This window comes from Hyaena hyaena, unplaced genomic scaffold (genome assembly GCF_003009895.1).
Source record: "Hyaena hyaena isolate Hyena2069 unplaced genomic scaffold, ASM300989v1 scaffold_663, whole genome shotgun sequence".
Classification (NCBI taxonomy): domain Eukaryota; kingdom Metazoa; phylum Chordata; class Mammalia; order Carnivora; family Hyaenidae; genus Hyaena; species Hyaena hyaena.
The window spans coordinates 323760-349998 of NW_024081296.1; the positions used below are offsets into that span (position 1 = coordinate 323760).

General features: G+C 42.0%; 1 protein-coding gene across 1 annotated transcript in view; it reads left to right on the forward strand.

The window, feature by feature from the left end:
* Window positions 1-422: 422 nt before the first annotated feature.
* The window catches only part of NCKAP1L (NCK associated protein 1 like), a 39538-nt gene continuing 13721 nt past the window's right edge, over window positions 423-26239 (forward strand). The window contains exons 1-22 of the mRNA XM_039217001.1: window positions 423-589; window positions 1668-1778; window positions 2496-2588; window positions 8087-8143; window positions 8627-8769; window positions 9696-9786; window positions 9876-10013; window positions 10786-10834; window positions 10934-11090; window positions 14245-14301; window positions 14581-14677; window positions 15686-15795; window positions 15966-16098; window positions 16498-16579; window positions 16756-16814; window positions 17029-17174; window positions 18667-18799; window positions 19087-19206; window positions 21262-21407; window positions 21681-21812; window positions 23492-23710; window positions 25228-25358. Of these exons, the coding sequence (XP_039072932.1) occupies window positions 488-589; window positions 1668-1778; window positions 2496-2588; window positions 8087-8143; window positions 8627-8769; window positions 9696-9786; window positions 9876-10013; window positions 10786-10834; window positions 10934-11090; window positions 14245-14301; window positions 14581-14677; window positions 15686-15795; window positions 15966-16098; window positions 16498-16579; window positions 16756-16814; window positions 17029-17174; window positions 18667-18799; window positions 19087-19206; window positions 21262-21407; window positions 21681-21812; window positions 23492-23710; window positions 25228-25358 (2506 nt within the window). The 5' untranslated portion in view covers window positions 423-487. The remainder of the gene's footprint in view (window positions 590-1667; window positions 1779-2495; window positions 2589-8086; window positions 8144-8626; window positions 8770-9695; window positions 9787-9875; window positions 10014-10785; window positions 10835-10933; window positions 11091-14244; window positions 14302-14580; window positions 14678-15685; window positions 15796-15965; window positions 16099-16497; window positions 16580-16755; window positions 16815-17028; window positions 17175-18666; window positions 18800-19086; window positions 19207-21261; window positions 21408-21680; window positions 21813-23491; window positions 23711-25227; window positions 25359-26239) is intronic.

Below are 26239 nucleotides of genomic sequence, written 5' to 3' on the forward strand. Positions count from 1 at the left end.
AGGATTTGGGATTTAATCTGGGCCCTAAAAGATATCATAAGTGTTCTTGATGGGGATATATAAAAGAGAAAAAGTATGAAGGTGTATGGGAGTGGGGTAGTTGATATTTGTTTGTCTTGTATAGAGCTTTTTATAGGACTCTAGTGAAGGGGTAAGGCCAAAAAGGTTGGTGCCAGACTGTGAGGAGCCTTGAAAACCTGTCCCTCTTCCCTGCCTCCACCAACTTCACAGTCTTACCAAAAATGCTGCACAGCTAGAAAGAGGAAGTGTCTCCTGCTGAGCGTGCAAGAGGAAGCACAAGAAGATTCTGAAGGCCTGTGAGCTGTAATGACTGCTTTCCCCCATGAGCCAATTGTAAAGGCTACAGGAAGACCAGTGCACCAACCAGGCTGGGTCCCTCCGCCCAGGGGGTGTCACCACCCAAGCTGAAAGTGTTTGGGGAGATTCGGCACTGCCGTCTGGATACTGCTCTCTTTCGGTGGCCATCATGTCTTTGACCTCTGCCTACCAGCATAAATTAGCCGAGAAGCTCACTATCCTTAATGACCGAGGTCAGGGGGTTCTCATCCGCATGTATAACATCAAGAAGGTAAGCATGAGCCACTGGGCCAGTACCACTTATTCCGGCAATAGTAGGGCAGGGGACCCAGTAGATGGCAGTTCCAGGGGTTAGACCCCTCTTCTTTCCCACTGGCCTTCAGTAACTTGGATTACATAGGCCAGCCAGTGCAGGAAGGGAGAATGGGAGTCTCTTTTTAAGGGCTTCCCTCTTCTAGAAATGATTCTTGCCCCAAAGAGAGTGTCTGCTTTCTGCTGGGTGTATGCGGGTAGGAAACAATTTTGTTCTGTGTCACTCGAATAAGGTCTGGGATCTAGAATTCTGAGTCTCGTTGTTTATTGATGATCCCCCATACTCTGAAGATATCCAAAGTTGGGTCTCTGGCAAAAACTTTTCCATGGAAGTACTTCCCTAAAAGGAAAAAAATAGATATGATATTTCAATAAAATATGGGTAGGTGCCTTCTGAGGTACTTAGAGTCTGAGAGTTCATGCTCCAGTCGTGTGTATGATCTGTTGAGTTGAGAGAGGCTGGTGCCAAGAGTCAGGCTAGGCAAGGCTGTGGTGTGGGGGGTGGGTGTGGGGTGAGGGGCTGGGCCTAGGGAAGTAAAGAGATAAAGACAGGAGGAGAAGTGGGGAGTTTCTAGAAGAGAAAATAGGGAGAGAGAACTTTTGTGCATTTTGTAATAAAACAAATCACCAAGGACATGGTTTGTCTGACCCCGTGACTCCTACAAATGCCCTCGGGGTGAGAGACTTAGCTATGGACATAATTGTGACACACTTGCCCATGAAGTCTAATTCAGGAGCAGCTGCTTTTCTCACTCCTTCCGGCTTCAGCTGAGGGGTGGAGAGAGAGCTTCCTCTTTGCACTGGGGCCCTAGTAGACACTGAATTCTTCTCTGTGAGACAAGATACCCAGGTTGTTCGGCTCTACTGATAGTTGGCTTCATGTCCTGGAGCTTGTTCTTCACCTACTGTTATCTTTTCATAATGAATTCTCAGATTCCCTTTCTATGAAAGAGACTGTGAGAATGAATGCTGTAGGGAGAGGTATGTTTGGAGGCACAGGAGAAAGGGTTGAAATATGGTGTGCTTTATTGGTACAGACTTGTTCAGACCCTAAATCCAAGCCACCTTTCTTACTGGAAAAGTCCATGGAATCTTCTCTCAAGTACATCAACAAGAAATTTCCCAACATAGATGTCCGAAACAGCACGGTGAGAACATGATACCTCTCCTCTCTTTTCTCTGAAATAACTCTATGCTTGGAGGGGGTTTAACCTCTCCTCTTTTGACTGCCTTTCTTTGAACTTGGTGAGGGGTGGAGCAGCCTTCTTCTAGTTTTCCTGGGCTCAAGCACAGGGCTTCAGGTTCCTGTAATCTTGAGAGTTCTGAGATAAGATGGGATTCTCCCAGGGTAAGCTAGAGCAAAGCATTGCCCCTTTCTCTGTTGCAAGATTCATGTGAACACTTTGTTCTTGTAGAGGAAAGCAGCTTGATCAACCCAACAGGGTACATTTATTTTGCTGTTGTTCCTGTTTCCTCCTCTTGTTTCCTTGCTAATTATCTTAGAATCATGCATCTAGTGGAATATTCCTTACTTCTCCTCCATTAAATACTAGTCCTCGATTTCTTACCATTGTACGTATAGCATCTACTCATTCTGCTTCTTTTGACTTTAATATAAATAGTAGGCCTCTTTGACTGAAAGGGACCTTGAACTTTCCTCTCATTTAGCACTCTATCTAGTCAGGGTCACGTGCATCATTTTATCTAGAGACTCTCTTCAGAGCATTGGAGATTTTCCAGCTTTGCCTGTCAGTGTATTTCAAGCCTCCTCAAGAATGTTTTAGTAATGACTCCTATTCTCCTAGGGTTACTTTGATCAATTGTCTTATTTTGTGTTAAAAATTTTTGCTTTGTGTTTCTCTCAGCAACATTTAGGACCAGTACATCGAGAAAAATCTGAGATAATTAGATTCCTCATCAACTACTACCAGTCATTTGTGGATGTCATGGAATTTCGGGTGAGCTCTCTCTAGCCAACAACCCTAGTATAAGCATTATCCTTCTGAGGCTGTTCCTTCTTTAGTAGATGTTCATTTATGTTTCTTAATCCTGTTTCTTGAAAAAATAAGGGATATGTACTGATGTGGAAGGATATCTAAGTTGTATTGTTAAATAAAAGCAAACTGCAGAATAGTGTAGATATAATTATATTTCATTCATGGGGCACCTAAGTGGCTCTTTTGGTTAGATATCTGATTCAGCTCAGGTCATGATCTCATGGCTTGTGAGTTCAAGCCCCGCGTGAGGCTCTGTGCTGACAGCTCAGAGCCTGGAGCCTCCTTTGGATTCTGTGTGTCCCTCTCTCTGCCCTCCCCAACTTGTGCTCTCTCTCTCAAAAATAAATAAACATGGGGCACCTGGGTGGCTCAGTCAGTTGAGCATCTGACTTCAGCTCAGGTCATGATCTCACAGTTCGTGGGTTCAAGCCCTGCATCGGACTCTGTGGTGATGATAGCTCAGAGTGTGGAGCCTGTTTCAGATTCTGTGTCTCCCCTTTTCTCTGCTCCTCCCCCATCTCATGCTCTGTCTGTCTCTCAAAAATAAATAAACATTAAAAAGACATTAAAAAATTAAAAAAATAAAAAGGATACGTAGGCCTGTATATACATAGTATATACTTGGGCAGATTTGGAACATTATACATTTGGAACATTATACTATTAGGAATAACTACCTTTGGGAGTGATTAGCTTTATTAAACTATAATTTATAGTTTATATATATGTTTATATAAATTGTAATTAATTTATTAAGCTATATCTTTTTAAGTATTATTAAGTATTTAAATATTTTAAGTATGATTCCCTTATATTTTATTACAAATCTGAAAAATTTCAGGAATATGACAATGAATATGATTCTATTCTTCCCTTAGATTTCCTAATTGTTAGTTTTAACATGTTTGTTTATCTTTATTTTTTTCCTGAACCATTTGAGTTAGTTGCAGATATCATGACATTTCCCTTCCTTAAATACTTTAGCATACATCTAAGAACAAGAATGTTTTCTTCCATAACACTAATACAATTATTGCACTCAGGAAATGTAACATTGCCACAATATTATTGGTTTTAATGTGTAGTCCATGTTCACGGCTAATACATTGGATTTATCTGTCATGTCTCTGTAGTCTCTAGAATAGTTCCCAATCTTTTTTTTTTTTTTTTTTTTTTTTTTTGTCTTTCATGACACTGACTCTTTGGAGTCCAGATTAGCTATTTTTCAGAGTATCCCTCAATTTAGATTTGTCTGATTTGTTAACTGTCTGATTGTAGTTTGGGTAGCAGTACTACATAGATGATATTTTATTTGTGTTGTAAATAATGATCAGGTACTATTTTTTGTAAATGTAAACAAACTGTAAAAATTATTTGGTGTGATGTTTTTGAAGGACAAATTGATGATGTGTTTAAAAAGTCTTAAAAACATATTTTTAAAAAGTTTATATATTTATTTTGAGAGAGAGAGAGAGAGCGAGAGAGAGAGAGAGCAAGCACTGGGGAGGCGTAGAGAGAGGGAGAGACAGAATTCCAAGCAGGCCCTGCTCTGTCAGGGTAGAACCTGACACACCGCTCAAACTCACCGACCGTGAGATCGTGACCTGCATTGAGATCGAGTCTGATGCTTAAGGGACTAGCCCCCAGGTATCCCTAAAACACATACTTTTTAATATAGTAATTTTACTTTTAGAAGTTTTTCTTAAGGAAACAGAAGTGCAGAGATATGTAAAAGTATGTATTCTGTTAAAAAAAAATAATATACTCTGTTGCATTATTTAAGAAAATGACAAGTTGATAATTGTGTCTAAATATGTATAGAGGTTTGGTTAAAAGTTCAGAGTCTATGCCTATAAATGAATATTATACAGCTGTGAAAGATAATATTTATGATCATTGGCATAGAAAATGTTCTTCATATATTCTTTGATGTCAAAGCAAATTATAATATAATAAGACATAAGATGTCCCTAATATGTATATTTACATGGATAAACATGCATATAAAGAAAATGTGAACTTCTGATTGCTGAGATTATGTGTGGTTTTAAAAATGAATTAAAATTATGTTTGTTTGTATTTTCTAATTTTTCTGCAATGAGCATGTATTATTTATGTATTCAAGAAAGAACACAAATTTTAGCCAGCTGAGCAATCCAAGTTTGTGATGGTACTCGTATTTCTTCAGATGAAACAGGAGTATGGAACCCTGTTTTGAGTGTCCTGAATCTCTGCGAGGGGGTGAATCCAGGCCATTCATCACACAAAGAAGGAAGGTCAGGTCAGAAGTTAATCTTGGAATTGAGGGGAGTGGTTAGGCAGAAGGTAGGCAGGTGCTGGCGGAGGTGGTGAAATGAACGCTGGATGCATATAAACTAGGAAACCTTCAGGTCCAAAGGGGATTTTAGGACACCTTCTGGTTGCTGCACTGGTAAAGTTCTGAGCCCAGGGAGTATGGTATGGCTCATTTAGGGTAGGAGGAATAATAGAAACGCTGAAGTATTGTGCATTGTAAAGTAGGTAGGCTCTGAATCCAACGGACCTGGTTTCAAATCTCAGCTTTACCACTTACCAGGTATATAAATTTAGACAAGAAACTCTTTGAATTCCAGTTTATTTATCTATAAGATGGGGAAATAAGATTTACCACGTGGGGTATTGTGAGAATTAAATGAGATGATGCACGGAAAACATCTAGCTCAGTATTTAGCATATAGTAAGGTTATAGGCCAACAAACGTTAATTCCATTCTCTTCTAATTCTTACCTTTAGAGGATAAGACTTGTGTAGTGACACAAGTGTCACAATAGTGTGAGTGGCACAATTGTGTGAGTGGCTGGTAGCAAATCTCAGCGATAACCTGTGGGGATTGGGTTTGAGGAAGGAGTTATAGAAAGGCTGTCCTAGCAAATGAGGCAACATAGGGGTAGACAGAAATTTAGAAGTCATGTATTATAGAGGGAAAATCATGGGCTCTGTATTCTAATTCTGGTACTATCCCTTATTAGTTTGTGATCATGGGCAAGTATCTTAACTGGTCTTAGCCTTGGTTTCCCCATATGTTAATTTGTTTTTAAATTTTATGTATTTATGTATTTATTTATATATTTATGTATGTATTTATTTATTTATTTGAGAGAGAGAGGGAGAAAGAGGGAGAGTATATGGGTTGGGGAGGAGAGTGCAGAGGGAGAGAGAGAGAGAGAGAGAGAGAGACAGAGAGAGTCTTTAGCTCTCTCTGCACAGAGCTGGACATGGGGCTCGATCCCATGACCCTGGGATCATGACCTGAGCTAAAATCAAGAGTCAGAGGCTCAACCGGCTGAACCATCCAGGCACCCTAATCTCCCATGTGTTAATTTAGATTAGATCTTTTGGGGAAGATAATGTGGAAACATTCTTTCCTGTTTTAATAAATTAGACAAATATATGCCCCCATGGAACAGCCACCACAATGAAAGTATAGAAAATTTCCATCATTCCAAATGTTTCCTGAACCTTTTTTCTCCAGTCAGTCCCTACCTCCTCAACTCTTGGCTCCAGGCAACCACTGATCTGCTTCCTAGATTAGAATGTTCTTTTCTTCTCTTTTCCAGAGGTTCACATAATTAGAATTTATACAGCATGCATCCTTCTGTGTCTGGCTTCTCTCACTCAGTATGTTTTTTTGAGATTTGTCTCTGTTGTTTCATGTAACTGGGATTCATTTCCTGTTTTTGTGGAGTACTGATCCATTGTATGGATCAATTTATCCATTTACCTGTTGATGGACATTTGGGTTGTGTCCATTATGCATTTTTTGGCCATTATGCCCAAGATGCTATACACATTTGAGTACAAATCATTGTGAGAACATATTTTTCATTTCACTTGGGAAAATAATTTAGAAGTTGAATCGCTAAATCAAATGGTATGTGTATGTTTAATTTTATAAGAAACTGCCAAACTTTTTTCCAAAGTCATTGTTGCATTTTCTCCTCCCCTCAGTAATATATTAACATTCCAGTTGCTCTACATTCTCATCAGCATTTACTATTATCTGACTTACACTTTAGCCTTTTCATGGGTATACAGTGTTGTTTTAATTTGCCTTCCTCTGGTGAATAATATTGTTGAACATCTTTTCATTTGCTTATTGGCCATTTGTATATTTGTTATTATAAAGTATCTGCTCAAGTCCTTGGCAACATATTTTTTTATATGTACAGTTTTAAAATGTTTTTATTTCTGAGAGAGAGAGAGAGCGTGAGTAGGGGAGGGTCAGAGAGACAGGGAGACACAGAATCCGAAACAGGCTCCAGGCTCTGCGCTGGCTGTCAGCACAGAGCCCGACGCAGGGCTTGAACCCATGAACCGTGAGATCATGACCTGAGCCGAAGTCGGATGCTTAACTGACTGAGCCACCCGGGTGCCCCTGTTAACATATTTTTAAGATAAAAATATATATACTCTTTGATCTAGCTGTTCCACCTTGTAGAAATGAAAGTCCAATATGTTAGGAATAGGGAACAAAGGATAGGCCAGGGATTGGGAACAAAAAACAGGTTCATCAGTGGGAAAAAGGCTGAATGAATTGACCATACCATGGTGTATTATGTGGCCATTAAAAAGAAGTACATTCATATTCTACCAGACTACTTGGAGGACTTTCAGCAGGTAAGGCTGGACGAGAAAGGCAAAATGGCAAGATGAGTACAATATTATCTCAATTTTATAACACAAATGATGACGAACAAAACCTATCTCTCTAGCTTTCTCCTTTTTCCTCCTCTCTATCTGAATAGGATTATATAAATAGGGAGAAAATTAAGAAAGGCCATACTGGGTTGTTAAACCGGTTTACCTGGGAGTTGGGGCAGGATGAAGGGTGGATGCTGATATGGGGGCAGGGAAGTGTCCACAATAAAACTGCGTATTTATGTAGGTAAAATTATGTATGAAAAGAAAAAGAATCCCTATCACACTGGAATGAGGGTTAAATGAAGTATATGCAAATTACCTAGTAAGTACTTAGTGGATAGTAAGTGGTCAGTAATAGAAACATAGAAGGTTAGGTCTCCTAAAAACAGGAGACGAATCCAAGAATAACTTTTGGAATGCATCAGTAAAAATGGGTCTAATTTCTGGTATCTTAGAAACAACCTATCAGATGATCTGCATTTTGTAATCTTTTTTGTGTGTGTGTGGAGGAAGGGAGCATTGGGATAATAAAATCAGGGAGGATATGTGTAATATAGTAGTGACTTGTGTCATGGAAACTTGAGTGTTTGGTAGGGTAAGCTTAATAGGGGCCCACTGATGACTTCCTGAGGAGGAACTTCCTCTATTCAGCTTCTTATTATGTTACTTGGTGGCTCTCTAGGATCTATAAGGAAGAGAACCCTTCCCTTCAAATTCTGGTAGTACATGTCATCTTCTCTTTATTCTTTATTCATTCTCATTTCTAATTCCACCCCCAGGATCATGTGTATGAACTTCTCAACACCATTGATGCCTGCCAGTGCCATTTTGATATCGTAAGATTCTTTGTAATTCTCTTCTATCCTAGAAAAGGTCTTGGTTGGGACAATGTGGGTTGGGAAGGGACTGGAAGAATAGCTATTCCTTCAGGATTATAATGTATTATAATATACTTAATATAATATACTGTATTCATTGTATGACTATAATTCTTTCATATAAAGTGCTGAAGTTAAAGTAGATTTACATGTGAAGCAGATCACCAGTATGATTTATTTAACATAAAAATTATACAAAAATGTTCTTATTTCACCTCTTCTAACCTCTAGATGTTGCCATGTTTCCTGGCCTTGTTGTATCTTGAGCTCATTTTAACCCCTGACTGTTGTTCCAATTTTCTCCTTCTGAATTTTCCATCCTACCAGTTCCTCCTTCTAAATAGGCCCATTCAGATTCTATTTAGTACTGTCTGAAATGGTTGGTGAAATAGGAATTAATTGGCCTTGCTGTTCTTGGGCTCCTATGTGTTTTCCTCGTAGAATCTCAACTTTGACTTCACTCGGAGTTACCTGGACTTGATTGTGACTTACACCTCAGTTATTTTACTTCTGTCACGGATTGAAGACCGACGGATACTCATTGGCATGTACAACTGTGCCCATGAGATGCTGCATGGGCACAGGTGAGTTAAAGGGATTTAGGAGATGAAGAATCCCATACATGGTGGTATGAGGTACAAGGTGGACACAAAGGAAATAGAAGCCATGTTTTCTCACTTGAGGACTTATAACCTACATGATGATCCAGGCAAAACAAAAACAAAAACCTTATAATGGCATATGTCAACAAGTACACAGCTCTTTTACATATAGTTAACTCTTGAGTATCTGCTGGTGGATTATCCAATTTATATCATCTCTGATCATTTTTTAATCCTGGGCTGGCTTTCACTGTGCTTTTCAGGTTATTGCGAAAGGAAAATAAAGTTTTCTTTTTTTAGTATTGGTAGGAATGATATTAGCAAGGTAAAGCCATTAGAGGTGAGTAATGTATGATAATACATTTGAAGCCAAATATAAATGGATTTTGGATTATCTGGAATTCTGTGCCCTTCCATTGGTGCAAATAAAAGTACTTAAGGGCTGAAAAAATGAAGACCAGAGGGATCAGAGTAGGCTGTGACACACTTGTTCTATGTATGATATATATTCCCATGTGTCTACACGAATACCTAGGCACATGCCTTACCCATTATCTTTGAATTTATATGTAACTTTTTGGGTTATATACAAATTTGAACCTAGGTATATTGTTCAACTAATCAACGTGAATTTATAGACTACCTATCATGTGTTCAATACTATTTTGGGTGCTTACACGGAGAAACGTTGATGGACCTGTCCCAAATTATGTAGTTCTATCTAATAGCTTCATACACTTGGGCTGGAATAGGTTATCTATATATGTTATTCACAGTTTAGTATATATATCTTTGGAGGTGGAGGGGAATGACAGCCTATGCGCACATCTTTATCCCATCTGCAAATATGAGAGTTTACATCATGTTAAGGGAGACCTGTAACTCTTCTTTCCCATGCTCTCTTCCAGTGACCCCAGTTTTGCCCGTCTGGGGCAGATGGTCTTGGAGTATGATCACCCTCTGAAGAAGTTGACGGAAGAGTTTGGGCCTCACACGAAGGCAAGTTCCCTGAGATGGTGGAGAATTCCTCTGGTGGAAGTATCTTGTCCTTGTCATTGACATTAAGGATTCATTTGTTTTTCCCACAGGCTGTGAGTGAAGCTCTGCTCTCGTTGCACTTCCTCTTTGTCCGGAGGACCCAGGGAGCTGAGCAGTGGCGCAGTGCCCAGCTTCTGAGTCTCATCAGCAGCCCCCCAGCCATGATTAACCCTGCTAATTCAGACACAGTATGTTCCCTTTCCCCCTTGTCAGTGATGGCATTCTCATTACCAAGGCCATCTCTGTAGAGGGTGCTTCTTTCAAGAACTATCATTCCTAAGAGTGATCACCTCTTATAGTTAAAAAATCATGGTTGGATTGGAGCTTTTGTTTAGACCAGGATTAGCGTGTGGCTGCCCATAGAAAGAATTTAATGAATAATCATAGAATGAATGGATAGATGAAAGTGAATCATTAGACACCTATTCAGCCCAGCAGGAAATTAAACTTAGGTATTAGTTAATGGACACATATTTTCATTGAATTACTATGGGCTCAACATCCATGCCTAAAGAACTTAAACTCTTGGAGGGAATATATGCCATGTAGTCATAAAAATACAAGCAATGGTACAAGATGAATGAGAAACACCAAGTGAGTGATTTGTACTTGAAGTGGCAAAAGAATCCAAAGAAGGGAGAGATCATGAGAATGTTCTGAGTATGCTTTTTCTCAGCTGTTGAAGAGAAATTATATTAAACCATTCGTTTGTCCCTATTTCCAGCCGAAGCTCCTTTTCCTTTTCTCAAGTGTTTTCATTTTTCCTCACTCCACTTCACTCCATGAGTGTCAGGTTCCCCAGCTACTGGCTTATCAAAGTGCCCTGATCCAGTCTGGTAAAATAAAAGTTGGTTTTGATACTTAAATTCCAGTTTGACTGCCCAGGTCTTGGCTGCCTTAGTCTTTAGGGGAATACCAGGTCGAATAACCACTTGACCATCTCTGCCTCTCTTCTCACAGATGGCCTGTGAGTACCTCTCTGTGGAAGTGATGGAGCGGTGGATTATCAGTAAGTCTTATGGGATTAGGTGGGAGTAGATGTTGCAGCACGTTACACGGATAGAAAAATGTTAAAAGTCCTCCTCTGCACTATTTTATCCACCTGCAGTTGGGTTTCTTCTTTGTAATGGGTGCCTCAACTCCAACACCCAGTGCCAGAAGCTGTGGAAGCTGTGCCTGCAGGGCTCCCTGTACATCACCCTCATCCGGGAGGATGTGCTACAGGTGCACAAGGTCACTGAAGACTTACTTAGCAGTTTGAAAGGGTGAGACATGAGAGCCAACTAATCTTATTTTGAGATTTTTAGGGGTTCTGGGAAGAGGGAAGACAGAAGTTAAGGGAAGAAAACATTCTCAGGAGGAAGGATCAGTTCCTTACATTAGATGGCATTGAGAAATCAAAGAAAATGAGGACTGAAAAATGTTCGTTAGATTTGGCTATGATGATGGTCTTAGTGCGCTTCTTGTGGGACAACTTCAGTTGACTGGTGGGGTTGAAAGCTGGGTTGTGGTGAGTTTAGAAGCAAATGGGAGACAAGGAATTTAATAAGTAATTCTTTTAAGAAGTTTGACTGTGAAGGGAAGAATAGAGAGAGAACTATAAAGAGAAGGAGACGTTGGATTGAGGAAGGGGTCAAATATCTTTCTCATTTTCTTTATCGTTGCAAACTAACATCCAGAAATGTACCAAATAAAAAGTGGACGGTGACCACAATCTCATCTTCCAGAGTAGTTTTGTGTATGTCCTCCAGATGCTTGTGTGTCTGTCACATGTAAAGGTGGGCATGTGTTTTCGGCCTTACATAAGCAATTTTTAAAGAGTGGAGGATTTGCCTCTACGTTATGTTCTGCAGTTTGCTTTTTTTCACTTACTGTATTTTGGATATTTTTGCATATAAGTCTATAGTGATTTATCTTATTCTTTTTAATAGTTAAATAGTATTCTATTACTTGGTTGCAACATAAGTTATTTATCCATTCCCCTGTGATGGACATTTGAACCATTTCCATTTTCCTTTCTTTGTTTTTTTTAAATTTTTAATGTTTTATTTATTTCTGAGAGAGGAGAGAGAGAGAGAGAGAGAGGGAGAGAGAGAGAGAGACAGCATGAACAGGGGAGAGTCAGAGACAGAGGGAGAAACAGAATCCGAAATAGCCTCCAGGCTCTGAACTAGCTGTCAGCACAGAGCCCAACACGGGGCTCAAACCCACGAACCGTGAGATCATGACCTGAGCCGAAGTTGGACCTTAACTGACTGAGCCACCCAGGCACCCCATCTTTCTTTGTTTTTTAATGGAAGCATAGTTGAGAGTGTTTCCTTTAAAAAATCATTACAAACAATGTTATAATGAACATTCTTAGACATATATCTTTGTGACTATTTCTGTAAGGTAGCTTCTTAGAAGTGGAATTGCTGGGGTAAAGGGTATGTGTCTATCAAATTTTAATAGCCCCTGCCAAATTGCCCTCCAAACAGCTGTATTATCTGCAGCCTATGAGAATACTTATTCCTCATACTCTCAACAACTGGGTATTATCATAAAAAGGATCATTGTCAGAATTAAGAGAGAGTAAGTCTAAGATGAATAATTAGAAGTTACAGGGGTGGATTTGGGTCTATATCTACATCCATATCTGTATACCTATAAAACTTTCCAATGATTATTCTTTTAAAGAATGGAAGGCATGTTTGAAGAATGTTCAGTTAGTGATGGGGATCACTAAGAACAACAACTAAGATGTAAGGTTTATAGTTTAGGGAGTTTTTTGGTATAAATGATCTAATTTGATTTTCAAGTTACTTATACTCATGTATAAGTACTAATATATATTTTTTATGGATGAGAAAATGGAGCTCAATCTCAGTGTCACTCATTGGAAATAGGAAATAATTCCAGATTTTTTTGACTCTTAATCCTGTCGCTTTCCATCATACTATATAGATCTGAAATAATTATGCATTAGGAATGCTGTGGAGTTGAATGCTGATTTAATTAAGATACTTTCCAACTCTAAATTTCTTTCATTCTGTGCCAAGTTCAATAAGGGAGTGGTTTGGAGAAGGGAAAGAATGGTTATGAAGTTTGAGTAATGCATTGGCAACAGTGATGCGGGAAAAGAGAAGAAAGATATAAGGAACACAGGGAATACACAAATCCTAAGGTAATGTGGCATTTTTGAACATGGATCACTAGTAGAAAAAGGAGATGGTGAGGAGAGTCAAATATTACAGACAAATGAAGAGCAATGAAAAGGCCATTTGGTGATTCAGCAGTTCACATTGATTTTAGAGAGAGCAGTTTTTTAAAAATTTAATTTATTTTTAAAATTTACATCCAAGTCAGTATATAGTGCAATAATAATTTCAGGAATAGATTCCTTAATGGCCCTTACCCATTTAGCCCATCCCCCCCCCAACAACCCCTCCAGCAACCCTCTGTTTGTTCTCCATACTTAAGAGTCTCTTATGTTTTTGTCCCCCTCCCTGTTTTTATGTTATTTTTGCTTCCCTTCCCTTTTGTTCATCTGTTTTGTATCTCATAGTCCTCATATGAGTGAAGTCATATGGTATTTGTCTTTCTCTGACTAATGTCGCTTAGCATAATACCCTCTAGTTCCATCCACGTAGTTGCAAATGGCAAGATTTCATTCTTTTTGATCACCAAGTAATACTCCATTGTACACATATACCACATATTCTTTATCCAAGAGAGAGCAGTTTTTCAAGGTCAAAAGCCTTGTGGGATTCAGGGGTCAGTGAAAGGTGAGGAAGTAAAGAGTTTAGGCATCTCTTTGGAGGAGTTTGGTGGTGTGGGAGAACAGGAAAGTTCAGTAGATTGTCAGGGTCAAGTGAAAGTCTTTCAGGATAAGGGAGGCTTTGAACTTATGTGTTGGGAGAAGAGAATAAACCGGTGGAGAGGGAGGGATTAAAGTGACAGAGATACTTGATAAAGAAAAATTCTAAGAGGAGGTGGGCAGGAATGGGATCCAAGGTAGAGTTGGAACAACTACTCTTACTTGAGAGCAGGGCCCGTGTCATACTTATGCACTGCCTCTTTTATCTCCCCCAAACCTGGAAGAGTACTTTGGCCTAATGGTGTCAAGGCAGGAGCACATGACAAGTCCAGCCCCAGTTTTGCCATTACAACCCTATGTACCTTGGGCAAGTCATTCCTCTTCCCTAGATATTATTTTCTTCATCTGCAAAACAGTGAGGAGAACTGGATAATCTCTAGGCCCTATGAGTCTCTTATTAGTAGGCCAGGGTGAAAAGTTGGGTTTGGAAAGATCCCGAGAGTGAGGGCTGCCCATGCTTCCCGTACATAGGCTGTAGTCTGGAATCTCTCAGGACTGGGAAGGTGGGACAGGCCTCTAACTAGTGGTGTGGCCAACCCTGCTGTGCTTGTGTCAATTCTCAGGTACGGCAAGAGAGTGGCAGACATAAAGGAAAGCAAGGAACATGCAATTGCAAACAGGTAAAGGTGGGGAACGGGCTCTCCCAGAGGGGATGGAATAGGAAACTCTCTTGACCTTTGTTCTCACCTAAACCACCCCTAGTTTCTTAATTGCTTAATTGTACAGCTTAATTGCTTCAACCCAAGAACTTGCTGCTGCCCCAGATTCTCGAGTTTTCTTACCAAGTCTAACGTTAGCATTGAACATTCCTCCTATCTGACACTCCTTCCTAAACTCCTGAGGAGGATTTTTAAGTATGGGAGAGGCATTATTCTCTAGTTTCTACTTTCTTTCCTTAGCGGCCAATTTCACTGTCAACGGCGCCAGTTTCTGCGGGTGGCAGTGAAGGAGCTGGAGACTGTGCTGACGGATGAGCCAGGGCTGCTGGGTCCCAAGGCAAGAGAAAGAAATGTTGGCAGGGGGATGATGACCAATGATGAAAGACTCTGTGGGGGAGTGACTTGGCATTCATGAGTTTTTGCATTTCTGAGTCTTTCGTGATCTGTTTATATATGTATACGCTGATTCCCTTGAATCCTCCTGGAGCACCCAAAACTTTTCGGATCTCTTTATTGGGTACTATCAGGGAGTAGTATATCATGTATTATAGCTATTTGTGTACTTGTCTTATCTTCTCTTTGAGTGTGATCTGATAGAGCTTGCTTTTTCCTCCCCTCAAACCATATAAATGCCTAGTAAATATTTCTAAGACTTAATAGAGATGAAACAGTATTGACTGTGACTACCATCAGCATGTGTACATGTCTGATTCTGTTTCACATGGTTTTTATGAGTCTCTATGTTTATTATTGGACACTATTACTGGTGTGGCTACATAATTGTATCCATACACATATTATCATGATAGTTTTCTGTGCTTTGAATTCCATTTTTATTAAAAAATTTTTTAATGTTTTTATTTCTGAGAGAGAGAGAGAGACAGAGACAGCATGAGCAGGGGAGGGTCAGAGAGAGGGAGACACAGATCTGAAACAGGCTCCAGGCTCTGAGCTGGCCATCAGCACAGAGCCCGATGCGGGGCTCGAACCCACGAACCCTGAGATCATGACCTGAGCTGAAGTCGAATGCTTAACCAACTGAGCCACCCAGGTGCCCCTGAATTCCATTTTTAAAGTTGAAAATTCTCGGGGTGCCTGGGTGGCTCAGTTGGTTGGGCATCCAACTTTGGCTCAGGTCATGATCTCACAGTTGGTGAGTTTGAGCCCCACATCGGGCCCTGTGCTGACAGCTCAGAGCCTGGAGCCTGCTTCAGATTCTGTGTCTCCCTCTTCCTCTGCCCCTCCCCTGCTCAAAATCTATCTCTCTCTCTCTCAAAAATAAATAAACATTAAAAAATATTTAAGGTTGAAAGCTCTCATACTCCCTGTCTTCTCCTCTCCTCAGGCCCTTTATGCTTTCATGGCTCTGTCCTTCATTCGTGATGAGGTCACCTGGCTGGTTCGCCACACAGAAAACGTCACCAAGACAAAGACACCTGAGGACTATGCTGACTCGTTAGTACTTGACATGGTTAAGAGTCTTGACCTTAGATGGTTTGGGAAGTGGGTCAGGGAGGCATCAAATGACCTCAGGAGGTCTCAGTTTCTGTTCTGTTATCACTGTATTTGTCTCTGTTGATATTTCTAGTCTCAAAATCTCCCTGTTCTCTTCCTTGACTTTGCAGGAGCATCGCAGAATTGCTTTTCTTACTGGAGGAGATTAGGGCTCTGGTCCGAAGACACATCAAAGTGATACAGCAATACCACATTCAGTACCTGGCCAGATTTGATGCTCTTGTGCTCAGTGACATCATTCAAGTAAGTTTAATTGACTATACTTTGGAAATATCAGGGTGATCCCTGGCCGTTTCCCGCTGGCGGCCACCCTCACTGAATCTCATGCTCTGTAGATTGTCAAAAGCCCGATTCTCCTCTCTGCATTTGTTGAAAGAAAAAAAAAAGACCAATACTCTCCAATGTCTTTTTCCCCCCTCTTACGTGAAGCTACTTAGAAATAGGAGAGAAAAATAAAGAGAAATTGGGTGTTAGCGTGGCAGAGAACCTGGGGTTCCCTCCATCTCTTGCTTAGCTTTTTCTTTCTGTTTGTGGCACTTATCACTTCTTTCTACCTTCATGCACCGACTGAGCTTTATGGTCCCCGTTTCTATCCTGGTGGAACCTCTACTTACTTGATGGCAACTCGAACTTCTCTTTTAGAACCTGTCTGTGTGTCCCGAGGAGGAGTCCATCATAATGTCCTCATTCGTCAGTACTCTGTCCTCTCTGAATCTCAAACAAGGTAATTGGAGGGAAGTGGAGGAGTATATATAAGGGTGAACATCTTTTGTTCTAGAAATATTGATCTCTTGAGCAGGGAGCGGGACAAGATGACTTTAAAAAGGACCTGCCATTCTGTGGAGTTGGATACAGGATGCTGCTTTATTATTTTCTTTTAAACCTCTGTTCTTCTTGTAGTTGATAGTGGAGAGAAATTTGAATTTTCTGGATTGAGGCTGGACTGGTTCCGTCTACAGGTAGGTCCATTCCTGTTAATGGCCCCCCATTCTCAAGGTTTTTCTTCCCTGATGATCCCTTCTCTGTTTATTTCCTAATCTCTGCTGTATAGAGTGATTCAACATTGAAACTGCTGACCAACAGGATATACCCTAGCCAAACTGCAACTCCAAGGCGGGAGGTCCTGTTCATTGATCTTGTTTTCCTCTACTCTTTTCCTAACTCCAACCATAGGCATATACCAGTGTGGCTAAGGCACCCCTACACCTACACGAGAATCCTGACTTGGCCAAGGTGATGAATCTCATTGTCTTTCACTCCCGAATGCTGGACTCAGTAGAGGATATACTGGTGGAAACTTCTGACTTGTCTACTTTCTGGTATGTCCTTATTCAGAGCTCTTTATCATTTGACCTGATCTCTTCCCTGGCCTCTGTGGAGAACAGTAGTTCCTTCCAACAGATGGGAAAATATTGTTTGAGAATTCCTTAGAGGCAGGTGCTGCAACTCACTCATTCCAGGTTCTACCAAGTGATAGGACTTGGGGGTTGATTCCCTTTCGTTTTGGCTTTCTTTCGGTTAATTATCTGTGATAATTCACCAATATATATTTTTCCACATTGTTATCTTTGGAATCTTCTTCAGCTTCTTTTTATCCCTGGGACACTGTGATTTAAGAGAGACATGGGAAATGTGGGGTTTTAGTGGAGGGAGCTGAAAATAATTGAGAGAACTGAAGAATAGGGCCTTTGGAGAATGAAAATTAGTTTGCCTTCCTTAGTTATCATTCAGCACTTATCACGTGACCACTGTTGTACACAACTGTCCTTTGGCAGATCAAACAAACAATGCAATATGTTGGCTCTGTACTCTGCATTCAGTATAGATGGGGGAAATACAACACCCATGTACATGTGAAAAGGACACCAATATAATAATTCTAAACATAAGAAAGTGTAAAAAGAGTGCCTGATATTGAAAGAATATAGGGTTGAGGAAAAATCAGTATCATGGAATTAACCTGAGAAAGTTTCTGGAGCCCAAGTGGTTGAATTCTGGGAGGGATGTAATTTAATATTACTGTAGGATTTCTAATTTTTTAAAAGTTTTATTTATTTTTGAGAGACAAAGAGAGACAGCATGAGCAGGGGAGGGTCAGAGAGAGAGGGGGACATAGAATCCGAAGCAGGCTTCAGGCTCTGAGCTGCCAGCACAGAGCCCGATGTGGGGCACAAACCCACAAACTGTGAGATCATGACCTGAGCCGAAGTAGGTCAACAGACTGAGCCATCCAGGTGCCCCTACTGTAGGATTTCTAAATTAGGGGGGATAGCCCAAATCATGAGGCTCTGAGGGAAGAATAACAAATTTTGTGCAAGGGAAGGGAAGAAGATTAGCACTAAACTGCCCTGGGGTCCAGTATAACAGTCTAAAAGGGTTAGGTTTCACGCGTGATGAGCATGGAGGAGGGCACTTGTTGGGATGAGCACGGGGGGTTATATGGAAACCAAGGTGACAATACACTATAATAAAAATAAATAAATAAATAAATAAATAAATAATAAATAAATAAATAAATGGGTTGAGTTTCTTGGTTTCCTGTTTACCTTAAGAGTAGGGAGTTGCGGGGCACCTGGCTGGCTCAGTCTGTAGAGCATGTGACTCTAGATCTTTGGTTCATTAGTTCAAGCCCCATGTTGGACATAGAGCTTACTTAGAGAGAGAGAGAGAGAGAGAGAGAGAAAGGAAATGAAGGAGGGAGGGGGTGAAGATCAATAGATGTTTATTGAAACAATGAATATTCTCTCCACCTCCAAGGGATTGGCAGGCTCCTAAACCCTGGTTCTAAGTCTCCTTCCCCCTTTTCTGCAGCTTCCATCTCCGCACCTTTGAGAAGATGTTTGCCATGACCCTGGAGGAACCTACCATGTTGCGTTATGCCATTGCTTTCCCTCTGATTTGTGCTCATTTTGTCCACTGCACTCATGAGATGTGCCCAGAGGAGGTGGGTACCCTGAACTCTAAGCCCTGTCATCTCTCTAATCACATCTCATCCTTATTCCCCCAAACACAATTCCCAGGGTTGGTTCTGGTCACAAGAAGGGTACAAACATAGGCATGTGACATGTGTCCTGAAACGTCCCAGCTTGATGTTGAATGTGTCCTCTCTCTGGGTCTCAGTTTCCTCTGTAGAAGGAGTGGTGGCTCAGGCCAGGGGATCAGAACAGATCATGAGGAAGAAGTGGCTGTCTTGGTGATGACAATTTCTTTCTTGGCTCTTCTTTTCTAAAGTACCCCCACCTGAAGAACCATGGCCTTCATCACTGCAACTCCTTCCTTGAAGAGTTGGCCAAGCAGACCAGCAACTGTGTCCTGGAGATCTGTGCTGAACAGCGGAACCTGAGCGAGCAGGTAAGCTCAGTCTCCTCTATTTCAGTTTCCCTCTGTCCACCGTGTCTTCCTGTCAAATGCCACGTTCTCTAACCTTTTCTCCCAAGTAGGGCTGGGCTTTTGTGTACTTGAGTTTACAGCAGGTTTCTTTTCTTCAGTCTTTACTCCCTTAGGACTAGATAGAGGTGTCTAAAAATACTCTTATTTGAACAGCTGCATACCAGCAAAGTCTGTGCTCTCATTTGAAGCCTTCTGAGAGAGGAGTTAACTTCCTCGTTTATTTCCCCTCCCGTCTCTGCCCTGTGTACACATCATGACGACAGTGGCCCCTACGTCACCTGTCTTGTCTCACCTTTCTGTCCATCTGTACTCTAATCTGTGAAAATGTGAACATTTTCAGGCACCTCCTCTGTGTTTATCCTCAGGGCTGCTTTCTTGTCCTTGTCTGCTTGTTTTCCCATCCCCCCCCCCCCCCCCCCCCGACTGACTCACAGCACCTGGTCATGATTAGCTCAACCTAAATTTCAGAAAATTTGAAAATGAGGAGCTTGTTGCCCTGGAGTCTTTCAGGTTTCCTAGACTACCTACCCTTCCTGGGTTTGAGTCAGGCTTTGTAGCAACTTTGGTAGAAGGGGGGCCAGGTTGTGCGTGCGTGTGAGCGTGTGTGTGTGTTTATTAACCATATGGATGGTTAATATTATTACTTACATAACCTTCCTGTTTTCTTCTATGTAAAATGAGGATAAAAATAGTTTCTTCGCAGAGGTATCATACAGATGCGATGAAGTAGAGTGTGTTAAAGATTTAGTACACAGCTCTTAATAGATGTCAGCTGCTATATTATTTGGTACTTACTGGGCCCTAAGCTCTGTGGAGAGTTTTTGGGATGGGGTCCCAGAAGGAAGTTACACAATCCCTGCCCTTGGGGAGTGTCTTGGTTTAGGGGAAAAAGGAGTACAAATCCACATTAGAAAGAAATCTAAATGATGAATGCCAAGAAGCTAGGCAAACAAGTACAATTACGGGCATATTTATCACTCATTTTGAGTACCTACTGCATGCAAGGGACGCAATTAAAGAGATCTGCTCAGTGTTGTATCGGGGATGACTCAAGCGTGATATGAGTAATTGTTTTCACGCACACCAGAACTTTCGTAACCAAATGAGTATTGCCCCCTCTAAAGTTATTTGGAATAAATAATTGGTGATGTTGCCATAATGAATGGCATTACGTTATTTTGGAATTACTTTCAGAAGCTACCACAGACATTTTGGCATAATTTCAGGGTTGACACATCTTTAGTGTCACATCTTCTACCGTGACTGTGAAGTAACAAAACCAGTTTTCTCACAGTGCTTACACCACTTCTAAGAGTAATTCCAAATGAGGAGTTTCCAGACGTGCTCTGCGCATGCTTGGCAGCATTGGATTAAATGGAGAGAATTCTAAGATGATTATCTTGAAGGAGAAACCTGAATATATAATTCTAGCGTATATTTTCTGCGCAGCTGACTGGGCTATCTCAGTGAAGAGAAGAGATACAGAACTGATAGTATTAAAAAAAAAATGTAGAAAGAGTGCTGGCCGTATTGCGAGCTCTGAGTCTTTGGACACCTATGGTGGTATGGACCGCTGTATCCATGGGATGGAATATGAGGGGATGTGAAGTGAGATGGTTGTTCCATACAAGCAAAAACTAACTTTCTTCCCAGGTTGGAAGATCCTAGAAAGTGCAATTGCGTGGAGCTCTTAGATCCTATTCCTTTTACTTGAATTTTTCCATCAGTGAAATGGAAAGACTTTCTCTCAGGATGTGAGTGGGGACTTGACGATCTGATCCATAAAAAACACTGCCATTTTGAGACTTTGAGCCCTACCTGTGGAGAGTTACTTAGTGAAAACTGAAAGAAGTGAGTGCATTTCAAATTGGCCCCCATCCGAGAAAGGGATGCTGGAAGGAAAGAGAGAGAAAGACAGAAAAGTAAAAGAATAGACAATAGTGGAGGGTCTGTGAGATGGGCTTCTTGTCAGTTTTAGGAAGGGATCTCATGACTCACTTGTATTTGTCCCTAAAGCTTCTACCTAAGCATTGTGCCACTACCATCAGCAAAGCCAAGAATAAGAAAACCATGAAGCAGAGGCAGACTCCCAGAAAAGGAGAACCCGAGAGGGACAAGCCAGGAGCTGAGAGTCACCGGAAGAACCGCAGCATTGTCACCAAGTGAGGACCTGGGCTCTTGAGGGCCAGGTGGCCACTGCCTCAGAGAAGGGAGAGCAGGGCAGAGGGACGGTGATTCAGCAGAAGAATGTGGAAGTGGTGGTGGGAAATGGCAGATATGGGGAAAAAAGCACTTATGTGTGAATTTTCTATTTTGCCTTTGAAGGTGGCATCAATGTGTACTGATCTAGTCATCCTAGAAGATGAAAGGGTCTGAGGGTCATGGGTAGTGCCAGACCCTTAATTAAGGCTCATTTTACTTTCTCAATTTCCCAGCATGGACAAGCTACACCTAAACTTGACAGAATTGGCACTGACAATGAATCATGTACACAGCTTTTCTGTGTTTGAACACACTATCTTCCCTTCTGAGTATCTGAGCAGCCATCTGGAGGCCAGACTCAACAGGTATCACTCTTTTCTTGTCTTCTGTATTTGAAATTTTAAAAAATGTTTTATTTATTTCTGAGAGAGAGACAGCATGAGCAGGGGAGGGTCAGAGAGAGAGGGAGTCACAGAATCTGAAGACAGGCTTCAGGTTCTGAGCTAGCTGTCAGCACAGAGCCCAATGTGGGGCTCGAACCCATGAACTGTGAGATCATGACCTGAGCTGAAGTTGGATACTTAATTGACTGAGCCACCCAGGTGCCCCTCTTATCTTCTGTATTTGGATAGTATGGTAGTCTTTTTTTTTTTTTTTTTTTTTTTGAGAGCAAGTGAGCACATGTGAGTGTGTGCCTGTGCATGAGCAGGGGAGAGCAGAGAGACTCTTTTATTAAAAAATTAAAAAATTTTTATTTCATATATAGAGAGGGAGCATGAGTGAGGAAGAGGGAGAGAGGGAGAAGAAGAGGGAGGGAGAAGGAGGGAGGAAGGGGGGGCAGAGAGAGAGAGAGAGTGAGAGAGTGTAGCCTCCATGCTCAATGCAGAGCCTGACATGAGGCTCTATCCCATGACCCTAGGATCATGACCTGAGCCAAAAGCGAGTTGGAAGCTTAATGGATTGAGCCCCCTGGACGCCCCTGCATAGTATGGTAGTTCTTAAAGTTGGGTTCTGTTAGATTCGTTTTGGTGGTCCATTCTGATGTCAATCTGGCATAGGTCTCAAGTATATTTATTAATACATAATTAACAAAAAAGGTACCAAAGTTCTACAGGTGGTTTGGTGAACAACCAGCACTGATCACCACTGGGTTTAGTTGAGTGAGTGGGAATTTTGCAGTCAGGAGACCTGTGTTGACATCCTGGCCATTAGTTAGGAATGGAGCAGGGAATCTGACTTGGTTGAGCCTTGTTTCCTACCCTGTAAATAAGGATAATGATATTTACCTTATAATGAGAGTTACCTGTGATTGAGAATTGGTATAGAATTAAAGATAATAATGTGTACGAAAGTCCTGACATCTATAGGCTTCAATAAAATAGATTCCCTTCCTTCCACTTTGCCCCTCTTTCCATTGCCCCCTGAAGTAAGAGGAACATTCCTTATATTGGAATTGCGTGCTCTAGTCAGCTACTAGGGGAATGAGGGGAAGAGGGGTTTTTAAAATAATCCTCCAGTCTCCTATGTTTTGTTTTGGAATCTGTAGTATAGTCACTTGAGTTGCCAGGGAAGGCGTGCTTGAGAAAGTGACATTTGAGTAAACTCCTGAAGGAATTGAAGGAGCCAAGTGTGTGACTATCTGGGGAAAGAGCTTTCAAGGTAGAGGAAATAGCCATGGCAAGGCTCTGAGGTGGGAACCTGCCTGGAATGTTCAGGGACATGGGGGACGCCAGGCTGGCTGGACCAGAATGAGCCAGGGACCGGTGGGTCAGATGTGTGGTTAGAGAGGTTGGAGGAGTGGCAGACTGTGTAGGTATTTCTCTCTCGTTGTGAGGACTTAGACTTTTACTCGAGGTGAGGTAGGGAGCCTCAGCAGGGTTTGAGCAGAGCAGTAACAATAAATGTACCTACCTTATTGGGTTTCTATGAGCTTTAAAGGAGGTAATGTGTGTAGTGGAATCCTAGCACAGCACCTGGAACACACTATAAATATGCTGCTACCGTGTTTAATATTATAAGTGTGGTTATGACTTTTGTCACCCAGAGCCATTGTGTGGCTGGCTGGCTACAACGCCACAACCCAGGAGATCGCGAGGCCTTCTGAACTGTTGGCAGGAGTCAAGGCGTATGTCAGTTTCATACAGTCACTGGCCCAGTTTGTGGGTGCAGATGTTTCTAGAGTCATCCGCAACGCCCTCCTGCAGCAGACACAGCCACTGGACTCGTGTGGGGAACAGACGATCACCACTCTCTACACAAATTGGTCAGTGTTGTTTGCCTTCTTCCACTGCCTTACCCCTTATTACCACTTTTGCCTTTACACAGTCAGACCTCAGGTCCAGGCATTTTAGCTCCCAGGGTCATAGACCCCCAAGTAGAGGCTTGTTGCTGCTTGAGGACTAGAGCAATGAGGGGGGAAGCAAACCCAGATGTCCTTCTTTCCACTGGGGACCTTCCATGTAACATCTATTTCTGACCTTCCATGTAACATCCATTCATCTACTCTGTAGCAATTTGACCTTTTCCCTCATAGTCTCCAGTTCCTTTCCTGGATTCTTACCGTTTTACTTTCAAATGCTCTCTTTTCCTCTTTCTGAAGTTCTCTTATTTCTCTTTGTCCAGCTTCTCTCCCTGAAGACTATTCTGTCTAACACAATATCTCCAGATGCAATCACCTTATCCCAGACATGGCCATGTCCAGTCTAACAGATTGTTTTTAATAGGAAGGGGGCCTCCTCTCCAAAACCAGAGGAGGTAGGAATCAGCAACGTTTCCTTTGAGATTTTAAGGATAGAAAGGAGCTGGATTCCTACCTCCCCAAGCCACTGGGTGGCGCTCTTAATCCAATATCAGCTCAGCAGGAGCAGGTCTGCAAAGACACTCCCCCCCCCCCCCCAGTAGGGGGGAATTTCGACTGAGACCAGTTTTGCGAGTAAAAATGCCAATAGGGGCGTGTCAGGAAAGGCAAATGAATGTTGTGGGTTAGGTGAAGACTCTGAGTTGTTAAAGAGGGCATGCTTCTCTGTAGGGGGCACCCACCACTTACCTCCCCCTGATCACTACCCCACTAAAAGCCTTACTTTTAATGTAAAGTCTCCCAGTTTCAAAATTTTGACAACAAATTCAAATTAAAAGAAAATATAAAATCACCTTTGACGGCTGGGTTTGGCCCACCTGTGGTTGGCTTGTGACTTCTATAAGACCTACGCCCAGAGCTAGTGCCTGGGTGAGTGGCATGGTCTGGCCACCCTGTCCTTTGCCCGGGGGTCAGGAGGGAATAATTTGAAGGCTGGATGACCAGTGTTCAAGAGGCCTCTGTCTGTCCAGGAGGCTTGACTTCTAGAATCCTACGTCCTCAGTCCAACATTCTCATTGGAGAGGTCGAGGCTAAGTATATTTCAGAGGAGCCCAGTTAGTAGGAACTTTTTTCATGTCAGTTTGGGCTCCTCTTACCTGACAGAGAAAGGCCAAGGGAGAGGGGAGAGAACAGTTGGAAAAGAGCAGGGGCTGAGAGAGGGGAGCGCATACCGCTACATTTGACAGCTCTGTGAAATACCCTGCAGATTGGAGGAGAAACGGAATTACAACACCACCAATTGTTTTTGAGCCAATAGCTTGGGGTGTTAATTAGAGTGTTTTACTGTCTTCTTTGAGTTTCTTCTACCCACCCCAGCCCTTGGCAGCGTTTCTCTTCCTGAGCCCCGTGGCAGTAGTAAGGAGCCATGGCAGGGAGAAAGGATCGAATGCTAATCTCATGTGTTTTCCTGGCCAACCCTGTAGGTACCTAGAAAGCCTGCTTAGACAGGCAAGCAGTGGGACCATCATCCTCTCCCCAGCCATGCAGGCCTTCATCAGCCTCCCCAGAGAGGGGGAGCAGAACTTCAGCGCAGAAGAGTTCTCTGACGTCTCTGGTGAGCCTGGGGCCTGGTCTCCTTGGCTAGGACCTGCGCCTTTGCCCTCAGTTCAGTATCTCGGCCTACACACCTTCCCAGGGGCTCATTCTGTATGCTCCTTGGCGGTTGGGGGCAATAAAGAGATCCTAAGTGACACCCAGGATTGGGGAAGGGCCTGGGGGTTGCAGTTGGAGAGGGAAAATGAGGGGAGTTAGGAGCTAGGCAAGGGCACTCAAGTCACTGGAAGCGTTTACTTTTTGAATGGTGGTAAATAGTTATTTTCCATTTCCACATGGAATAAAGAGTAGGACATATAATGAAGGGCAAAGGATAAATAAATGTAAAGAGGGAATTCGGATACTGGAAATTATTAAATAGTGGTCTGATGTCATGGCATCTTGTTTCTTAGGGATAAATTTTAGGGTCTTAGCCAGAGCTTGGATTGTTGATGATGAGAAAACAATAGATGACATTCACTGTGGGCTAAGTTCTTTTTTTTGTTTTTAATGTTTATTTTTGAGAGAAAGAGTGAGGGAGGGGCAGAGAGAGGAGACACAGAACCTGAAGCAGGCTCCAGGCTCTGAGCTGTCAGCACAGAGCCTGACGCGGGGCTCAAACCCACCAACCATGAGATCGTGACCTGAGCAGAACTCAGATGCGTAACCGACTGAGCCACCCAGGTGCCCTGCTGTGGGCTAAGTTCTAAATGTTCACACGTATTAATTCCTTTAATCCTCACAATGGCTTTGAGATAGGGATGCCCATTACCCCCCATTTTATAGATGAGGACACTGAGACACAGGGAGGTTAAGGAGCTTACCTAAGATCACACATTCATAAATGTCTGAATGGGGATTTCAACTCTAGAATTTGAGGCAGTCAAATTCTAGAACCTGGGT